This window comes from Eublepharis macularius, chromosome 14 (assembly GCF_028583425.1).
Source record: "Eublepharis macularius isolate TG4126 chromosome 14, MPM_Emac_v1.0, whole genome shotgun sequence".
Taxonomy (NCBI): Eukaryota; Metazoa; Chordata; class Lepidosauria; order Squamata; family Eublepharidae; genus Eublepharis; species Eublepharis macularius.
The window spans coordinates 45,013,494-45,034,864 of NC_072803.1; the positions used below are offsets into that span (position 1 = coordinate 45,013,494).

Sequence of the window (21,371 nt, forward strand, 5' to 3'; positions counted from 1 at the left end):
GTGAGCAGCCACAAGCAAGGGAAGAGGGCTCCAGCAACCTGCTGTTTTGCTTCCAGCATCTGGTATAAAGATTCTGCTGGAAATGGAAAAATCGATTCATGAGCTATAAGCCACTAGTAGCAAGTCCTGTCTCAGATTCAGTTCTGGTTTATAAGGAGGCAGTTGAAAATCAAATTGCTGCACCGACCATAAGCACAGCTTGGTGCAGTTTTTATTTTTTTCTGAGACTGCCCGAGTGTAATGTCCAACGGAAAGCCAGGCTAGGAACTGAGTGAATAAACAAATGCATGAATAACATATTTAATAACAACAACAATAATAAATTGCATTTAACAATAATAATTATAGATGAACAAGAGGTCGTCGTACAGCCAAGCAACAGCAGTTCGGGCACCAGGAAGTCAATCAGCCAGTCAATCAATCAAGACCCTCTGGGAAGACGGAGCCCCCCCCCCGGAGCGCCCCCCCTCCCGGCGCAGAATGCAAACGAGCCCTTGTTTCGATGCAGGTAGGCTGCAGCTCTCTTGCAACTCTGTCCTGTGTCCTGAAGGTGGCGCTCGCCGCCCCCCCGCCTCTGGAAAAAACTGACTGGGATTCAGAGTGGGGGCACCAAACAGACAGCGAGATCATCCAATCGAGAGCCACTCTTGGCTTCCCCTTGGCGGCGTGGGACCAATAGAAGTGCTGGGGGTGGGCCGAGTGAGGCTGTGCTCAGGTTAGGCTGAGGCGGTGCTTTTTCCCTCCCTCCAGGCAGCCTTGAGCGAGCGGCGGCATCGTCCGCAGCTCCCTCAGGAACGGCTTCGCCTGGGAGCGCGGATGGTGAGAGGGGCTGCTCGGCAGCGCCTGCCCCGCACTGGCCCGGTTTCCAGGTAGGGAGGGAGGCGGCGTGAATGGCTCTGCTTCTCTGTGGAGGTCTGGAAGAGTTGAGGGCTGCCAGGGGCTGAGGGTGGGAGCGAGTTGGGATGGAAGAGTACGGTGGGTTGGGGTTTGAAGGGCAGGGGAGTGGGGCTGAGGGGATCCTTGGGGGGCTTGTGTAAGAGAGTTGGGGGTAGAGCGTTGCCTATTGGGAGGCTGGGGTGGGGGTTGTTGGGGAGGGGTCGGCATGTTCAAGTGTGGGGTGATTGGGGGTAGGATATGAGGGATTTGGGTTAGGAGAGAATGGGGTGGAGGGCTTAAATGGGATGGGTGTTTTGCTCTTCATGGGGGGTTATGAGGGAGAAGGGCTGGGTTGCTTTGGGAGATTTATATGGGGGGATGTGGGAACCGGTGTGTGTGTAAAGGCTTGATTGGAGTGGAGGAATGAGTGGTTTAGGGTGGTGTATGTTGCATTGCTGAGTTGTAAGCTGGAGGGTTTGGGGGGTGTTGACATACGAAAGGTCAAAGGCTTGGAGTAGAAGACGATTAGGTGTAGGGTTGCCAATCTCCAGGTGGGCTTGGATATCTTCTGGAGTTAACAAGTGATCACCAGATGACAGAGATCAATTTCTCTGCAGAAAGTGGCTGCCTTGGAGGGTGGACTCTATGGCGTTATAACCCACTGAGATTCCTCCCAAATCTCTGGGAATTTCCTTTCTTGGAGTTTGCAACCCTAATTGGGTGGCAGAACAGGGTGAGTTAGGACTATGAGGGGTTCAGGGTAAGAGGGAGGAGGGGTAATGGCAAATGGTATTGTGAGAGGACTTGGGGTAGAGAACTATAGGGGAATGGGGGAAAGGACAAGGTTATGGGTTGGGGGTTGCCTTGGGAGTTTGTGTAGTTAAGTATGAAGGTGTTTTGTGTATGAGGGAGCGGAAGATGAAGGATTTACTGTGAAGGATTTACTGTAGGAAGAAGTTGAATGGAGGAATAGGAGGTTCTGGGAGTGGGAGCAATCTCTGTGGTGGTGGGTTGCCATGGGAATCTAGGATGTAAGGTATCAACATGTCAGGTAGGTAACTTGGAGGGTTTGCAGAATGAGCCAATTGGGGTTAATGGCATTGTTAGGGGTTTGAGGTATGGGAAGGCCAGGCAATTGGTTGTGGCTTGCTTTGGGGGAATTGGCTGAAATGTGGAAGAGCTGGGATATATGTGAGTGGAGATTTGGGGGTTTCTTCATAAATGGGGTAACTTGAAAGAAGTATGGAGGACTTGACGGAGAAGAATGGGGGTTGGATCCTTATGAGGGGTTGGAGATTGCTTTGAGATTTTAAGGTGTGTGAGATAACTGGAGGTGGAGTAGTAATAGAGGGCCAGTAAAGTACAGGACACTAGATAGGATAGCATGAGCAAAAAATGAAAGATTTCAGTCCTGAGGAGTTTACAATTTAAAGTATGACAGTTTGGATATGAAGGTACAAGGGCAGTAAGGCAAAAATTTGAGTAAATACACAGTACTTGGAGAAGAGCTGTTTGCCCTTGAAACATAAGATTGTTGGAGTGAAGGAATTTTGGCGTTTCTAGTAGATTTGGAGATTGTCCCAATCCCGTCTCTCTATAGGGGTCTGCAGTTGGGGTAAAATGGGGTTAAGGCTGGGCCTGAAAATTTAGATTGGAGGCTTCCTATTTGTATTAGTGCCCATATCATAAGCAGTAGCTTCGCTTGTGGTACATGGATTCAGTGTAGAGAGGAATGTCTGTGACTTTTCTGGGGGTAGGGCAGAAGACATAGATGTGTCTGGATTTAAGTCAAAATGGGTAGCTGTGTTAGTCTGTCTGTAGCAGCTGAAAAGAGCAAGAGTCCATTAGCACCTATAAGACTGACAAAATTGGTGGTAGGGTATGAGCTTTGGTGAGTTACAGCTCACTTCTTTGATCTGACTCACGAAAGCTCATACCCTACCACAAATGTTGTTAGTCTTATAGGAGCTACTGGACCCTTGCTCTTTTCTGCTGGATTTGGGGGAAATGATTTGGGGGTGATGACATTTGCGGGGGGAAATAAGAACATGTGAATGGTTTGGGGTAAGGGTTTAGGGTGCTGGAAGTGATTTCATTGACCTGTAGGATTATGGTGCAAGAGTTGAGTCTAAATATGAGTGATCTACTAAAGGTGCATTGGTAGGATTTGTTAAACACAGAGTAGATATTTCAGTTTTGGGGGGTTTATAGCTCTAGAAGAGAATGTGAAGCATGGCTTTATTGCCACTGAATGGGTTTAATGTGTGGCTATGGAGGATATAACTTTTTGTGTCAGTCTCATTTGACTGTGGAATGAAATCATCCTTGGTGAGGCGCTGGTGATTTTTTGTTATAGGAGAGGACGCTGAGGTACCGTGGTGTGCTAGGTATAGAGAAAATGATTTGTACAGCAGATAAAGATGCTGGTATAGGGTCAGAAAACTTGGATTGTTTTAAAGGAGTAGAGCTAAGATGAGCGGACTGGTCCAAAAACAAATAGGAATCTTCTGGCACACATTTCAGTCTTTAAGACTAAAACAATTTTATTCCAACATAAGCTTTTGTGGACTGCAGCCTACTTCTTTAGATGCTATGAGCAGATCCTTGAAATGTAATCATTTATATAGAGGTTTGAGGAAAATAGATCGCTGGTAAGAAGCCATAAAATGCTGGAAGTACAGAGTTAAGTGTGGTTATATCAAATTCAGATCTAATTAGGAGACTTAACTGAATGAGACTTACCTTAACGAAACCTATGACATGCATAATCTTATAGTTACTCTCTAAGGTGCCAGAAGATTTTTTTTTGTTGTGGAACGGACTAATGTTGCCATCCTTCCATGACAGTATAGTCCCTTTCAAGTTAGATGTATTGCAGAATAGGAATTAGGTGCATGGTTGCAGGGGAAGAGGGGTTTCTGAGTCAGGAGCGGGAGGATCACTGCAGAACAGGAAAGCTCTGTGGGCTGGGCGAAGACTTATTTGAAAAGGTCATGGGAAATGCAGATGCCATAGGAAGGTGTGGCAAAATAACACAGGTCAAAACAGGACACAGTCCAAGGGTGCAAGGGAGGCTGCTGCTAGTATGGCATAAGGTTACATCCTGTGTGCAGGTAACCTATCCTTTGTTTGTGTAATGTGTAGGGCTAATAAGACTGCAGAAGCAAGCTATTCTGTATACATTTGCTTCCATGTTGGGTTGACTTCCTGAAGCAGGAATCATCTCATGAATGAGAAGGCCTTTGTTGTGGTCACTGTTCATTAGGAGATCTTTGGGACCAAACATACCCTCAAACGAAGGGACTTTGTGTGGCGGTTCCCAATGTGGTGCTCAGGTAGTGTGGGACTGTCATCCTTACTTGTCCCTGCAGCCCTCTGTCATTGCCTTCTCTCTTTCCCCGCCCCCTCTCCAGAACCACAGGCCTGGCGGAGAAGCCACCTCGCAGACGAAGAAGCAGGTAAGAGGATTGTTATCTCTCTTCTTCAGCCTCCTTTCCCATGAGTTATGGTGAATTCAGTGGGCTGTATAACATCATGCTTCTCTTCCCACCTTGCTCTTTTTATCTCCTCCCCATTGCTGCTGCAGCAGCTTCATGTCTATGGTGTGATCTCCCAGTTCTGGGAAGATGGGGTGGGGTGTCCAGACAGGGCATTTGAGCCTGGAGGTGGTGGAGAAACATGGGTTCCTGTAAGCCTGGAGAGGGCAATGATAGATTGGAATCAGGAGCTGGGTTTCTCAGTAGTTGGTTGTAAGAGGGACTTGGAGAACAGGAGTGAATGGAGCATACGCTGCAAACTGAATTGATATGCCTAATGTTGTTGTCTATAGAAAGGCAGAAATTTCCCCTTCCCATTCCTTCTGATACAGAACACCGAACAGAGCAATATACTTCCTTGGCCTGATGCAAGCGAAAAGAATTCTTGAGGGAGTCTGTTGCTTAGAGCTTTGTACATGGATTTCTGTATTTTCCCCCTTTCTCCCTAACTATTCAGACACAGGAACCTCATCTGGAAATGCACACTGCAGTTGTATTCTCCCCCTGCCCTGCAGCTGCACTTCCTGTTGGTTTCCCTTTCCTTAGTTCAAGGTTTAATTTTTGAACTGGAGCATTGCTCCCATGTATGTAGTGAAGGATTATTCCACAGGTTTATCTGGTTCAGAGCAGAAGTCACTATTCTCCCACCTCTTTTTTTTATATGTGTGTGTGTGTGTATATATACACACGCACATATATACATACATATATATATATATGTATGTGTATTTGTATATATGTATATGTGTGTGTGTATGTGTATGTATATGTATATGTATGTATAAAAAAAAAAAAGCAGCCTCTGGCATGTTGGAAGCTGAGTATTCCAGGGTGTCCTTCTGTTATGCCGACTGCTGAAGACATACCTTTCTCCCCAGTTGCCAAAATGACATCAGCTCCTTGTGCGTGTGAATAGATGCTTCCTAAGTGAGTGCTGTCAGCCATGGTAAGCTGATTGTGCTCACATATTTGCCCTTTCACTGGTTGGATTGCAATGGGAAACTCAAGCAAGGCAGCTGTTGAGAATACTGCATGTGATGATAGCAAGAGATGGAGGGAGTGGTTTATGCCATTGTGAATGGGGGGGAGGGGGACTGCCTTTGGGGCTAGGTACGTGGTGAAAATGGTTGAGAGAGAGTTCAGCTTGTGCAAGTGTTTTCTCCCTTCATTCTGTATCTGCTGCTTGTTGGAAACACCTTCTTTATTTATGTGTGTTCTTGGAGAGCTCTGCAATTCTTTGAAGCTCTAGGAAGCTGGTCTTATTTTCCCATCCTCCCCTCGGTGAATAGGATGCCTTGGTAGATGGCTGAGAGTGTGCTACATGGTTACTGGGGAGTACGGATGCATACAGAAAAGTGGCTTTATTATTAAGCAAATTCATCACATGGGATCCTGGCGGCCAACCACCTCTACCTCAGTGGCTTTGTGAATTCTACAAGTGGCTCAGGTTTCTACATCTCTTCTCTCTTTCTGTGAAGTGTTTGCTGTGTAATGTTGCTGGCATGTTTCCAGAACTGTCAGATTGAAAATTCCCTTTGGGTAAAATTATTCCGATTATTGCCCATTAGGGAGGGTTGTTTGGAAGCGCACTATGCTGGTGTTCTGGTGCCTGAGCTTAGCCTCTTGTAGTTCAGCAGGTACAATTTGAGATGTTGATTTCTGCCTGTAAGGGCTTGGGCCTTGAGTATGTATGAGAGTACCACCATCTCATAATTCACTGGAGGACTTCCTTTTGATTTACACAAAGGAATGCTTTTTAGGGTTGCTGTGTAAAATGGGACCTCCCTTCTTCTGTAAACCCCTCATTCGGATCTATGGGAGGATCACTTAAAGGGAGGGGATAGTGGGTGGTATATTTTAGGCAAAGTGCACTGCCAGCAAATTCGAGTGCCATAGATACCACCAGTCCACACTCTTCTTTTCCCCTGGTCATATAGTACATGTGCTTAATTTTAGGGATGTACACAGGAAAAAAAAATGGTAAATTCAGTTCAGTAATACTGAACTGGAAAAAAATGGTATTCCCTGAATACTGAATTCATTCTCTATTTCGGTTCGGTATTACAGAGCAAATTTGGTAAAATTCAGCCATTGTTTCCTAGTCAATTTGGGTTTTTCCCAGTGGCCGGTGTGTGTGCGTGTCATTCTTTGACTGAAATTCACCAAATTTGCGTGGGACCTACTCCTAGAAGATTGGACCCCATGGGGCCATTTTATGCCCCCCCCAATGCTCCCAGTCACCTCCAATCTTCATTATTTCCTGTGGGGAAAACTGTGGGGGCTATCAAGGAGGCTGGAGGTGGCATTTTGCAATCTCCTGACTGTCCTCTAAAGACCCCCCCTCCAAAGTTTCAGGGAGATTGAATCCTGGGGTGCAATTCTGTGGGCCCGTGCACAGGGTGCCCCCAGCCACTCCATTTGTTCCTATTGTGGGGAAAACCTCCAAATTGACACCCACTGCAGAAACACATGGACCAAGGCTGCCATGGCCAGAGGCACACTCCCAAGTACAAGCTTCATAGCCAAAAATCCAAAAGAACCAAACTGATGTCTCTCCCCCCCCCCCCCGCCCCAGTGCTCCCTGAGTAGGCTGACGAGCCACTCTCCATTGTTCCTAATGATGAGAACTTTTACAAGTTCTTTCCCAGGGGTACATAAGCATAGGGCAAGGATGCTATAGCCATCGCATGCTCCCAAATGCAAGTTCATCCCTGGGGAAGCCCAACAGAACCAAACTGATGTCCCCTCAGCACCCCCAGCATCTACTCTCCATTGTTTCCTATGAAGATCAAAATCACACCAGAGAATCACCCAAACCAAACTGAAGCAAGAGACAGTCTTGCAACTAGAAACAAACTGAAGCAAGTGAATGGAACCAGAAGCAAGGGGACCAACTTCACACCAGAGAATCATGTCCATTCCACGAAAACAAAACTGAAACAAGGGATACTTTTGCAACTTAGCCCAAAAGAACCAGAGTCATTCACAGTAGCCAGGCGCTGAGTTCAGCTAATGGGGGAACATCACAGAACAGACCCAAGCAGTCCCCAGCCATGAGTACAAGACAATGGCAAGTAAGCACAGTTGCATAAAGTGGATCCCACCCATGTGGCCTCAGACTGAAATTAACAGTGAGGCACCTGGGAAACCCAAGTAATTCTCTCTCTGCAGCAGCCTTCATCATCAGTCCCCTCCTACCCCTGCAATGAGGAAAGTCAACATTAGAACAACATATTAGAACAACACATTATTTCAGCCATTGCTCCCATCCCTGCAATGAGGAAAGTTAACATTAGAACAACACATTACATGCATTATATACACAACTGCATTCTGTGGCTTCATTTGGGCGTTTCTGTGGATTTTCTCCTATGGCACATGGTGTGTCATTCTCTGCTTTCCCTAAAATCTCTCTCTAACTCTTCCCATCTCAGTGGCAAGATAACATTTCTGGGACCTCTTTTCTCAATTATTTGCAGAAATTTGTAATAACATGGGCTGGTGGTTTTGCAGTGTGTGTGTCTGCGTGGGGGTCCAAATTGCAATGTGCATTTGTTGTGCCAACTGAATCAACTGTCCTGCTGGCTTTCTACCTAACTTTTAACTCTTGGGAAGAGCAATTTTCCCCACCTCAGAGACTCCCAGAGGATTCAGGCCACAAGAAGGGCTCACCTTATTCACTCTGGAAGTCCAAAGTTGGGAAACTGAAGAGTAGCACATTGAGCTTCAGGAAGACCAACTGCTGAACTCTCCAGGGGAGCAGGCAAGTGCGATGTGAGCTGACCATATTGCCTGTGTGAGAAAAGATACACTCTCTTTCCACGCTTGCCAAAGGGCATGAGAAGAGCTTCTGAGCCTTCAGAGAGAGGTCTGGCCAGACCACCTCTTTCTTGGCCCAGTAGCTCAGAGGACTGGTGGAAAGCAACTTGCAGGGCTCTGCAGGATAGTCCCTGACTGTTGCCTCTGCCGAACCCTGGCTCATGCACCTCACATTCCCAGAGGGGCCAAGGGCATGCTGTATTATCTCCTGGTACACCCCAGTGCTGGCTTTGGGGGGAGCATGCTGAGAAGGGGCAAGAGGAGAACCAGCAGAGCTGGACCCCTCCCCTGTCTCCTCTGCTGACAGGACGCCCTTCTTTATCTGCCTACACCACATTCACAAAGAGACAGCATCTCTTGCACTGGTGAGGTGCTTGGCCCACTCAGCGAAGGTGCCCTTGATGCGCGGGATGCAAAGGGTCGCCAATACATATGACTTCTTCTTGGTGAGAGGCTGCAGCAAGGATGTGATGCCCTGTTGGAGCCTTCTCATGAGTGCGTGCACTCCTGGAACAAGGTCTGCACGTCCTGCATCTGGGTCCAGAAAGGAGGCCATAGCACTCTGATGCATATGCAAGATTGCTGTGTCAGATGATACCACGACACTGAATTCCTTGAAAGGCCTCAGGACCTCCACTGTCTTGGAGATGGTGAGCCAGTGCTCTGGGCTGAACTCCCCCTCTCCCCTCCAAGTTTTGCTCTCCAAGAGCCCCACCATGAGGGTGGCCTGCTGCTCCATCAAATGCTTAAGTATGGCACAGGTTGCGTTCCACCGAGTGACAACATCAGAGATCAGGTGATGCTCTGGCACACCTTTCATGCCGCATGAGAAGTGACTCATGAGTTGCCGGCATTTCTGGAGGAGACACTGGAACTCATGAATTGTGTGGTCCTCTACAGGTTCTACGAAGAAACCCAGACCAAGCACATCATTCATCAGGAGGTGAAGTTTGTGGGCTGCACAGTAAAAGGGCTTTAAGCCCACTCATAAAGCCACTGTCTTCATGTTTGAGCCACCATCAGTCACCATGTATCCCGTGATGATGCTGCAATCACCCTCACCTACCCAGTCCAGTATTTATTGATTGCTGTTTTTATGCTGTATTATTGTTTTTATGTTGTGTTTTAATCAATGTTGTACCTCGCCCTGAGCCCACTTGTGGGGAGGTTGGGTTAAAAATATAATAAATAAATAAATAATTCCCTCTTGATGGTGGCAGCGATGTTCTCCTCTATGTGCACCTTATTGAGAACCTCAGTGTGGAGTATCCAGCTCAGCAGTCTCCCATCTGGCCCTGCCTGATGCTGGTCATCACACCTGCCTGATGAAGGTCATCACGTTGCCCTCAGTGGCCAGTAAGCAAGAGATACACATGCTATGACTGAGGGCAGGTCCAGATGTCTGATGTAAAATGCCCAGTTCTCCTGGTAGTGCGAGACAACTCTGCCTTCATGTGCTCCTTGGCAGCCCTGTAAAGGGAGGGCACCTCAGTCCTGCTCAGCGTGGTGCAAGCAGGGTGTGTGTACCAAGGACAGACTAGCTAGAGCAGCCTTGGAAGCCAAAATACTATGGAGAAAGGCTGCCCATCGACAGTGATCATCTTTGTGATCTTCCAAGTGATGAGCCTAGAAGCCAGCCCTCTGGATCCCCCCCCTCTTGGTACACTAGTGCCATTCACAACAAACACCTCTGGCAGAGAGGCTTGGCATCCCTTCCCTACAGGAAATCTAGTAGATTGCCGGAGGTGGTCATAGGATGACCTTCCTGGTGGCTTGCTGGCAGCCATGTGCTGCCAGTCTCTCCTCCTAAAGAAGCCCCACTTTGCAGTGCTTCATCATGTGGTTCCTCAGGCTGGTCATCGAGAGATGATTCACATCTTTCCCTTGACTGACCCAGGCCCTACAGTGCACTGTGCATACCAGGGGTCCTCTCTCTTCTAGAAATGCTTCCAGGTGTTGGAGGACAAAGGGGTCCTATGCAGCTCTGCAGCTGCAGTCACCCTGGGAAACACTTCCTGTGAAGTGCTTGGGCCAGTCACCACTTCCACAATATCTTCCTCCACCATCCTCTTCTCCTGTCTTGCTCTGGAAGGCCTGCTGCTGGCCTCAGAAGAAACTGGAGAAGGCTCGCCGATGGTGGGCCCTTCTGCCAGTTCTTCCAACATCCTCCAGGTCCCTGGGGTCCACTAAGCCCACCTCAAAAGACTCCTCATGCTGCTGCTTTTCTTGCTGCTGGGTCTCAGCAGCTGGAGGAGTGGGAGCCTCAGCAGCAGGCCCCTGCCCAATGCCAGCTTCTGCCTTAGGCACCTGTGATAGGGGTGTTGCTCCTGCAGCTGCCTCAGGAAAGATGGCCCTCTTTCTGTCTCCTCTTGCTTTCCCCAGAAGCCAGGCTGGTGAATGGCAGCTGCACTGGGGCGGGCCTCCATGTAGTGTGGGGAAAGTTGCAATCTTCCTCCACCCCTCTAGTTTTATCTTTCAACTTTCCCCCATACGTGGGTGCTAAGTTGTCCTGAAGGGCGGTATATAAATTGGATGATGATGATGGCAGCCCCTCTCTGGTCATCTGTCACTCATTTTTCTGCTTCCTGGAGCGTACACTAACTAGTAACTAACCTTATTAAGCAGTTAAATTACCCAACCACCCAAAGCATCTAGCCAAAAATGAGAGTTTCTTTTAAAACCTGCCTATCTACTCTAAAAGCTTGCTTTTTGTGTGTCTAAACCTGGAGATGTACACAAATCTCTTTTTAAAAGGCCCTGTTTAGGTATGTAGTGGCACTAGGTATGTAGTGGCACTACACTAGCAAGCAGCTTGATTCTTCACTGACTTTGATGGACCAATGGTCTGAGTCAGAATAAGGCAGCTTGTAATGTTTAACAGACAAGGATCCCCACTGAGTAGGGGGATCGCCCTCAGAGAGCATCTATAATGGCAAGGAGAAGGAAGAATTCCTTCAGATTTGGAGGAGGGGGAAATATCCCTGGCAGAACAGTCAGCCCAGCTGTCTGAATCTGAGGTCTATCAGTATTTACTACCTAGATATTCTCAGCCTTAGGGCTGCAGGAATTACCCTTGGGGGAGGAGGACTCACAGGGAATACTAATCCAGACCTCAGGAAAACAAGAGTCTCTTCTAGGGAAGGTTCCCCGAAAAGGTCCTCCCATTTTCAGAATATTTTAGGAGACAGCTCAAGGCTGAGTGGTGTAAGCCATCAACCAATAAGCAATTCCCTAATGTAAAAAAAATGGTACTCACTAACTTTCTTTGCTATGAGATGTTGCAGGTTCCTGTAATTGACACTCTGGTGGCTACACTTCAGTCATCTGGGCTCTTGTCAGAGGATGAGCAAGGATCAGTCAGAGACATCTTAGACAAGGAGAGGGAGGTCAAGCTGAAGAGAGCTCACGAGGCTATAGCTATGACTATAAAGGCTACAGCCATTGCCTCCATTACCTCCAGAGCATTGGGAGTATGGATCAGAAATTTTAAAGGCCAGTGCCTTCAAGGCAGACACCATCGTGGTTGCAGTTACCTTTTCTTCCAGGACTATGGTCTCAGCAGCAGAAACAAGTAGGCACCCTTGACTAAGAGCTTGGCCAGCAGTTTGACACTAAAAATATCGTCCTGACTTACCTCTTTCAGAGATACAAGCTATTTGGGGATGCCCTGGGAAAGCTCTGGTTTGAGACCCAGGACAAAAGAAAGTGTTGCCAAAAAATACTCAAAACAATCTGAGAAGTGATCCCTTGACCCTCAGCCATTTTATTCACAACACACTTTACTAAGGTCCAGACAGGATTCCAAGCGACCATCCTGGGGTTAATCTAGATATCCCTTTAATAAGGGTGGGGGGAGGTCCTTTCAAGAACCCACTTGTATAGTGGTTAAGTAACTGAACTGTGTTGCAGTACTCTGCTGGTTCAAATCTCACTCCTGCCATGAACTTACCACATGGCCTTGGGTAAACCATTCCTCTCAGGCCCAGTTCCGCAGCTGTATTGTGAGGATAATGCTTACTTTGTCCCTAGATCGAACAGACAGTTCTTCACATGTGGAAAGAGATCCGACCTTGATACCAAGCTCTCTAACACAGGACTCGCAAGCCATCCCTGTGAGAGGCCAAGTACTCCTTACCATCAAGCCTGGGTTGACACACAAGCGGATGTATGTACCTTAGAAATAGTCTCACAAGGCTATTCCATACAATTTGAAAGCTAACCACCAGGACATTTTGTCATCTCTCCCCTACATGAAATCTTAATTCAAACTGTAATCCAGCACCTGGACATTCAAGCTGTGGAGCATGTTCCCCACAACAAAAGAGGATGGGGGAGTCTACTCAACCTTCTTCGTAGTCCCTAAAAAGAATGGGGAGGACGTTGTTAGACCTCAACTTTTTGAACAAGTTTATCAAACTGAATGGAAACTCTGCGCTCAGTCGCAGAGGCCATTCAGCCAGAAGAATACATGACATCTACAGATCTCACAGAAGCATACCTCCATGTACCGATTCTGACAGCCCATCAACAATATCTAAGATTTTGCACAGGAAAAAAATCAGTTGGCAGTTCTGAGCCATCCCTTTCAGCCCAAGAGTGTTCACAAAGCTCCTGGTCAGCCCCATCGTATGTCTCAGAGAGAGTGGTATTCATATTCATTTGCACCCAGATGATCTCCTGATCAGATCACGTTCAAAAGAAAAATCTCACCACAACACCATTCAGTTCCTGCATGCTGGAACACCTGGGTATGATCATCAAAAGAGTGTTGTCTATCCCTCATCAAAGAAGAGGTCAGGAAGACCAAACAGCTGGCCGAGACTGTCATCAGAGTGAAAATCACTTCTCACAACACTACCCAAACTGATGGGTTTGCTAGTGGCCAGCAACAAGGCGATACCTTGGGGTCGTCTACATGCAAGACCGCTTCAGACCTTTCTCAGATCTTATTAACAACAGATCATGGAGAAGACAGATCTTCCCATTCAGGTACCACTTCAGATCAAAAGATCCATGACCCCTTGAGACCAACAAATACACATGCAAGCATCACAGGTTAGGCACATCTTCCTATCAATGTCTTGGAAATGTGAGTGATTTGTCTGGCTTTGTTCCAGTTCAGAGATCAGATAGTGAACTCACATGTCTTGATCTGTATGGACAAGGTCGCAGATGAGACATATGTAAACAAGCAGGGAGGATACAAGACCTCAAGGTGGCACATGGAGGCAACAAGGATGCTTACCTGGGAGGAAAGTCACCTAGTCTCGATCAAAGGCATATCCAATGTCTAGGCAGTCTGGCTGAGCAGGTAGACCATTCAGCAAGTGGAATAGTCCCTTAAGAAAGATCTCATCTAATGGATAACATTGCACTTCGCAACACCTTTCATGGACCTGTTTGCATCCCAACACAACCATCAACTACCAAGGTGCATGACAAGGTTTGTTCCACTCACGAGCAGATGCCCTGACATCCCAGTGGCCATTAGGCCTCCTCTACGCATTACCATCCTTACCAGTAATACCCAAACTCCTGAGAAGGATCAAGTAACAGGGAGCAAAGTGCTAGTGATTGCCTCTTGGTGGCCCTGCAGACTGCTTTTCCACACTTCAACAGACGGTGATATCTCCACCCCTCATCCTACCAACCTCTGTGGTCACATTACAGCAGGGAATGATTTAGTACTCTCATTCAGACTTGCTTTGCTTAACTGTGTGGAAATAGAAAGGAAAATCTTCCTAAGATAGGGATATTCCAGAGAGGTGGCCGACACTCTCCTAGCATCCAGAAAACAGTTCATGGTCAGAATTTTCAATTCCTTTTGGAAAGCCCTCACTTAGTGGGGCAGGAGGAAAGCACTGGACATTTTACACAGCCCTGACTAAACATCCATTTGTACTGGTCAAGGATGTTCCCCTGAGAAGGCTGAGAATGAAGACCATCTTCCTTATTGTGGTCACATCTGCTACCAATGCAGCATTACAGAGGAACACTTCTGTAGAAGAAGTCTGCAAGGCAGCAACATGGTCGTTGATCTTGACCTTGGTGAGATACTATAAATTAAATCTATATTATTCTGCGGACACCACCTGCAGTAGAAAAGTACTGCAGCGCATCATCTTGGACGAAGACCACACCCCACCCAGAAAGAGGAAACTGCTTTGGAAGCACCCAAGATGTCCTCCGCCTCAGAGGGAGAATGGACCTTTGGACACTTACTGTGAAGGGTCCTTCTCCTCTGAGGAAAGAAGGACATCTTGCCGTCCCTGGGTTTTTGTCCTCTACTGTGCTGCCTCATTCTTCTACCTCCTCCAGGTTATACTTTATTACCAGTACATGTTAACACAACAAGAGTTTTTTCTCCCAGCATTGACAGTTGCTGAATGATAAATTCAATGTTACTACTTTGTGGAGTCGTTTGAACTGAAGAGAGAGGGTGTCCCACATGCCAGACAGGAAGAGGAAGAAAATTAGTTCCTGCCTCCCTGATTGGACGGTGGGAATCACCCAAGATGTCCTCCTTTCCTCAGAGGAGAAGGACCCTTCACGGGAAGTGTCCAAAGGTCCCTTCCACCCATCCCAGACTGCCCAGCCTTGCATCCCTTCAGACAGTCCAAGATCTTCCTTCACTCCCCCAGGACAGAGGAGTTGCTGCTGGCACATGCGGGAAAAGTAAAGGCAGGCGGGCAGGGATCAGGGTGTGGAGGGCTAACTGGTGGGCGGGCTGGCTGGCATTCCCGCCCCAGCGCCAGCCCCATTGCGACTGGGAAGGGCTTCGAAGGCTGATCCTTCCTTCCCACTGCCGGCCCAATCGGGGCTGGGAAGGGCAGAGCTGATCTGCTGCTGGACCTCCTGGGGCCGCAGAGTTTTGAACTGTGCCTGTGCCAGTTTAAGAGATGAGTCATTGGGGACACGGTTTCCCTTTTATAAAGTAAGATGATGTGATTAGGTAATTAATAATGTGTGTATTAAACATTGATTCACCCCTCTCCAAGCATCTGGAAAAATGTGTAAACTTCCAATGCTAAAACCTAAACAGACCTAAAATGTCCAATAAAGAAACCAACTCAGTCAATAAATACTACTATCTGCATAGTCAATTCAGCCACAGTGTGGTTTGGCCAGTTCCATTAAACCACTAGATGGCCTTCTTCACCTGATTCTTGAACACAAAGAGTAAAGGAGCCGTGTGAACATCCATTGTGATTTGGTGCCACCAGTGGAAAGATGCCACCAATGAAAAGGCCCTATCATGAGTTGTCACTTATTAAACATTAGACAGCCGGGGCACACAGTGCAGCTTCTGAAGATGCTTAAATTTAGAAACGGATGTTTTCTTTGGTAGGTGTTTTTTTAACATACAAAAGCAATCTTTCACTCTGTATGACCATGGTTCAATTGTAAGAAGTTATTATTAGTGGAGATTTGTTTATATTAAATCAAGCTTTTATACCTGGTCATTTCTGTGACATTGTAATTGAAAATAAATTTCATGTATTATTAATTTAAAGTACGTGTAAAAATTGACTTTCTTAATCCTACCAAGCAACAATTAAGGCCTGTTTTTTCCATATCCAAGCCCAACACTTGGAGTAGCTTTTGGCAGCTTGGACTAATATGAAAAGGGACAGGTTAGAATTCTGTACACTTGTTGGCCTTATTTGAATATATCTTAATTTCTTTGAAATGTTGTTACCCATCCCAGGACATTGGCCTGGTTGAATAAGGAGTCTTGATGACAATTGTGCAAGGGAGAAGTGGAAAAAAAGTCTATTATCTATCCTGTTCCGGTACCGGGGTGGCTAGCTGGTGGACTGTGGGTCAAATCTGGTTTGCAGAGCAATTTTATTTACCCTGTTACAGCCTTACAAAACATTACCCAAGGTGTAGTAAAATTTCGCCCTGTTTTTCCTAAGAAAGAGAAAATGTTTGTAAAAGTTGGGAGATTCCACATTTTAATGTTGCATCTCCTTCCAGGTTTTGTATGTCATGCCCTGGCTGTGCCTGAGCACATGTGCTTTGTAACTCTGATCACTTGTGCAACTCAAGCCACGTGCAACAAAATATACTTCTGGCCTGGAGATTAAAGTTAACTCCCAAGAATGAAGAAGTTGGCCATCTCGCTGCCTTAGGTGCAATAAGGGTAAGAATACTTATTGTAAAAAAGATACGACAAATACGTGGTCTGAGCTTGCATATTTTTCCCCCCGAGAGCAGTGTATCTTGATTCTTAGAAGGGATATGTTTGTACTTCATTGTCTTACTGGTAATTTTATCTGGCATCAATTCTGTCCAGAACTGAGGGAGTTATTGGCAGAGCAGAGTTGCCCCCTCAGACAGTCAGCAAATGAGATCTGTTAGGAATTCTGGAGTCTGAAGAAATGGCACCTCGGATTTCCCATCTTTTGATTGGGTGTTGCTCTTTCTACCTTAAACTAATGATACTCCCTATTGTAAAAGTGATGAAGTGGCCTCAGTAAGGTGTGGTTTGCATTAAGTGTGCAACCCATAGGTTGTCTGCTTCTGCTGTAGTATTTTTTGTGAGATTTATTGCAGCTATTAAGTGCTGGTGTTCTGCTGTGAATAGAGCTGATGTCCACTTTCAGGCAGTTGCTTTATGTGATGCAAGAACAAATTTAAATAGAGCTGAAGATTGGCATAGAGTTTTCCTAGGTCTTGGTCAGCAATTAATTTTACAAAAAGGACAATTCAATTAGAGGGTGGTAGGCTAGCCCCCATTCCCCCTCCCCAAATGGATCAATACTTGCCTTGTCACCTGGAAGCATTTCTTTCTTAGCTTGTGTGGCAAGGCAAGTGTCTAAGCTTGCACAAGAGACATTTGCATCTGCTTTTATGAGTGACACCGGGGAAGTATCTATTAAGCAAATTCCAGAGTTGCAGCCACCAATCTTCTCTGTTCCTATTTTGCCTTTGGATTGGCAGCTGGAGGGACAGTTGGTGGATTGAAGAGGATTTCATTTGGCCTTGTTGCCTCCTACTGCTGACATTAATAGAGTGAACTATGATAGAGATGTTTTGAGATCTTAGCCACAACACAGGCAAAGCTACAGTTGCTTAGACATTTGGTGACCCAAAGTGAACCTGATTGTGTAACACTTGGAACTTCTTCACAGCCTTGACCGTGGCACAAATGACTGAAAATCTGCACTGCGCCTGCCTGCAGGGCTGTGTAGTGGTGAGAGAAACTGTGTTTTGAACAGAGATTAATCTCCCACCATTATGTCCCCCTCTACAATTCTTTGTCTTGCTGCTTTGAGTAAATTGTTGTGAACTAAATGGTATTTGAACTGAAATATCAAGTTACTCAGTCATTAGGGTCCAGCTCCTTCCCTCAACTTGGCCAGATCCACACGGGATGGGATCAGTGCCTGGCAGCTGTCAGGAAAAAAAAAGTGCTGCTGTGATGATCCATCATCAGGGTATGTAGGGAATGGGTGAACTAAAACCTGGAAGTAGGGAAGGCAAAAGCTTTCAGAAAAGGAGACTGCATGCCCTGCAAATACGTGGGACGTCTGTTTATGTAATCTTTTCCATTTTTTACGATCTACTGGGGAGGTCTTACTTTGGGTTCCTTTACTTCTCTTATAAACTCTTGCCAGGTCTGAAGCAGAATTGTTTAATTGGCCACAGCTTTGGAAATGGCTGCCCAGGGTGACCTGCAAGGAGGGGCTTCAGTACTGGAGTAAAATTCTTGTTTCTTCAGGCACTCTAAATGGAAAGAGGCCCAATTTGGCTGATTTGTGGCTTGGAGTATTGAGAATAAGCTGTAGGCTTGTACATTCCCTGCACCCCTCTGTCATGCACCAGTCCCATTCCTGGGTTTGCTCATATATAGTTAGCTGTGATGGTTAAATCAGGCAAGCCTTGGTTAGCACTGATGTTTAAACCATGATGTGAAATGTGTTTTCAAATTTTGGTGTGGAGTTAATTAACTGAGGTGCCATGGCATCTATGGAGGAGGGTGTTGGAAAGAAGGGGAGGTGGGTTTGAGCCTGCAGTACAACCGTGATCCTTCAGTTTGTGTTTGTGGCTGCCTTCTGTGTTTTGTTCCCTATTTGTCTGCTATATGGACATGTGGCTTTATTGTTTAAATTATTGTGGATCACCTTGAGTAACCTTTTATTAAAGACAAAGAGCAACTAATAAACATTACAAACAAAATGAGTAGTGAAGCCTCCAGGTGGACTCCTTGTTCCTTTGGCTTGTAGAAGATGACTTTGAAGGAACCAGGGCAGCTGAAAACACAGTGCTAGAAGCAGGGAGATATCCCCACCCCTTCCCTCCCCATCTGCAATGGCTATAGAGATACATCAATAAACTCAAAGCCAGTTTTCTGCACTTCAGTAGTACCCCCAAATCTGCGTGCTGTGACGCGTTGCCTCACCTAACCGATGGCCCTGTGGAAGACCTTGGCTTATAATGGAACAATGATTAAATCAGCAGTGAGCCACTGTGATTAGAATGCTGGACCTGGACCCAGGAGTCCACATCCTAAAGTATTTACAAAGCTCGCTGGATAATGTTGAGTCGGCTGCTGAGCCCACCTCAAAGGGCTGTTGTGAGGGTAAAAAGGAGGAAGAGAAGCATGTATGCAACAGTGCTCTGAAACCCTTGGAGGAGCGGCAGGATAAAAATGTGATAGCTCTTCCAGCTATTATTATCTTTGTAGTGGTAATTATAAATGTCCTTCTTGTTCTGCTCTTCCTTAGAGGAGCTTGAACTGGCTACTTTATGGTTCCCAGGCATTCTTACTTTGGCAGCAGAGCCACATCACATGTCTTTAGATGAATCTGTGGGCTGTACTCTTAGGGTGAGGTTAACAGATGCATTGTGGGTATGACTCTAGAAGTAGTAGAGCTAATCTAATCAGAAAACTGGATGGGCCTCTGCTACAGCCCTGAGACTTGTGCTTTCATCATGTTTCAGATTCTACTAAAATGACATACAGGAGCCCCCAGTAAGTGTCTCTCTTCTGCAGTCATACAAATAACCACTTGCCCAGATGAATGTGGCAAGTGAGAATTGTTTCTGTGCGTTGTGGTAGGGAAGCTACTGCAGATGATAAGTTGAGAAATTCTTTTTTTCAGGTTGTCTCTGGCTAACATAAATACATGAAAGCAGTCAGGCTGGCTCTGGCCAGAGTACAGCAGTGGCTCAGGACTTTTCAGACCTTCTTTGTCTTTCCTTCTCTGTACGGAACTCACTTCTGCTCCTCAGTCTCTTCTCCTGCAGAGCACATGCATTATGTACAGAAGATCCCAGGTTCAACCCAGTTATCTCCATTTTAAAGGTTCTCAGGTAGCAGCTGCTGAAGGTAATGTGCCTTGAGTCCTAGTGAGAAAGGTGGGCAATAAATAAATAAATACTCCTGTGTCTTAAATTGTGGAGAGCTGTTGTCAGGCAGAGGAGACAATATTGGGTTAGATGAACCAATAATTTGACTCTGTATAAGGCAGCTTCTTACATTCATATGTTCCTTGGTGTTCTTCCTCTGCCACTGTCTCAACTTGCAGCTGAGGGAGGAGGAGGGAATCAGTGCAGTGTGTTCCTGGAGTGTAAGAATTACGTGTGGCCTGGGGTCATATGTTTGGGGGTTTTTTGGCCTGGGAATGCTGCATTGATTCTTAATCTGTATTCTACACTTCTTCTGAGACAACCAGTGCAATGTAGTGGTTAGACTGCTAGACTAAGATCTGGAAGATCCATATTTAAATCTTCACTGCCATGGGAGCTGGCTGGATGACCTTGTTCCAGTCCCATACACTCAGTCTAACCTACCTCACAGGATTGAATGGAGGAGAGAAGAAGGATATAAGCCATTTTGGGTCTGCAATGAGGAGAAAAGGTGTAAAAGATTTTAAAAACCCTAGCATGTTCTTTTTGCATTACAAAGGTATATGTGTGAGCACAGCAGAGAAGGTCAAGCACTGTTCTGTGCAGGTAAAATATATTAGCTCATGGCCAAGATAAACAGTACCCAGCAATTTACACCTGTCAAGGGAGATCTGCTGAGTTTTCTTGCAGGATCAGTCAACAACAAGTATCGTTCTGGTTTCCTGAGGATGTTGAGCAGGACAGTAATGTAGTCTAGGGACTGTGTCTTAGTGGTACAGCAGGTCTTGAAGGTCCAACAAGGCATGAACCCTTCCTTGTACATCTCTCATTTGGTATTGCCTCTCCATGTGGATGCTTCAGTTTGCCTGTTCATAGAGATCCTCCATTAATGTGTTGATGTTCTACAAAAGACAGAAGGTCAGAAGAGTATTTTACTGGGCCAGCATACTTGTACAAAAAAAGAGCTTGGATCACCTGTTGAAAAGCAGCATTACATTCAGATGGGCTATTTGTAACTAGGCACACATTTTTAAAGTATCAAGTTTATGTTTTTGATGTCTGGATTGTTTCACATTTCTGATGAAATCTGCTCTGCTCCAGGCTGCATTTGAGGAGCATTTGTCTGTACTCTAGTCACTGTGAATAAAGCATTCTGCTTGCATCAGTGATTGCGGTGGCACTGTGTGAAGCATGTGTGGGAGGGGGAGAATTTTAGTATATTTTACCCCACTCTCCCTCCGGTGAACTTGAGGGGCATACGTAGTTCCTCATTTTTTCATTTCATCCTTGCAACAGCCCTGTGAGGTAGGTAAGGGTGATGGAACATGATTGCTCCATGGTCAGTGAGTATCATGGCAAGTGGGGATCTGAGCCTGGGTTTTCTAACATTCTAGCTACTGTGCCACACTAGTTCTATGGATTGAGTCCCTTTGCCAGCAGCCATGTTACTTGCTTCTTGGACAAACTTTTGATCTCTAGTTTAGACTCTACTAACCCTTCAGGCTAATATAAGTGTGTATCTTTTGGTGGCTTTCCTGTTGATACCACGAGGGCTGGTTCACTGCAAGTACGATGTTATTTGATCTAACCAGGGTCAGGTGGTGCTGTATTTGCATTAAGAGTTGAATTTAGTTATGTCTCCCAGAAGGCTTTCTTCAGTGAGCTGTCTTCTGAAGAAGCAAGAAATTGCTCTGGTGCTCTGATGCTCTCCAGGAACTTGGCTGCTCTAGTCTTGCATTTCCTGACTGCTTGAGGTAAGGGGGCAGGGCTCGGCTCTGCCAC

General features: G+C 46.2%; 1 protein-coding gene across 1 annotated transcript in view; it reads left to right on the forward strand.

Annotated features, from left to right (window-relative positions):
* The first annotated feature begins 816 nt into the window (after nt 1-816).
* Nucleotides 817-21,371, forward strand: part of SCAI (suppressor of cancer cell invasion) — an 81,308-nt gene continuing 60,753 nt past the window's right edge. The window contains exons 1-2 of the mRNA XM_054998180.1: nt 817-869; nt 4,290-4,334. Of these exons, the coding sequence (XP_054854155.1) occupies nt 817-869; nt 4,290-4,334 (98 nt within the window). The remainder of the gene's footprint in view (nt 870-4,289; nt 4,335-21,371) is intronic.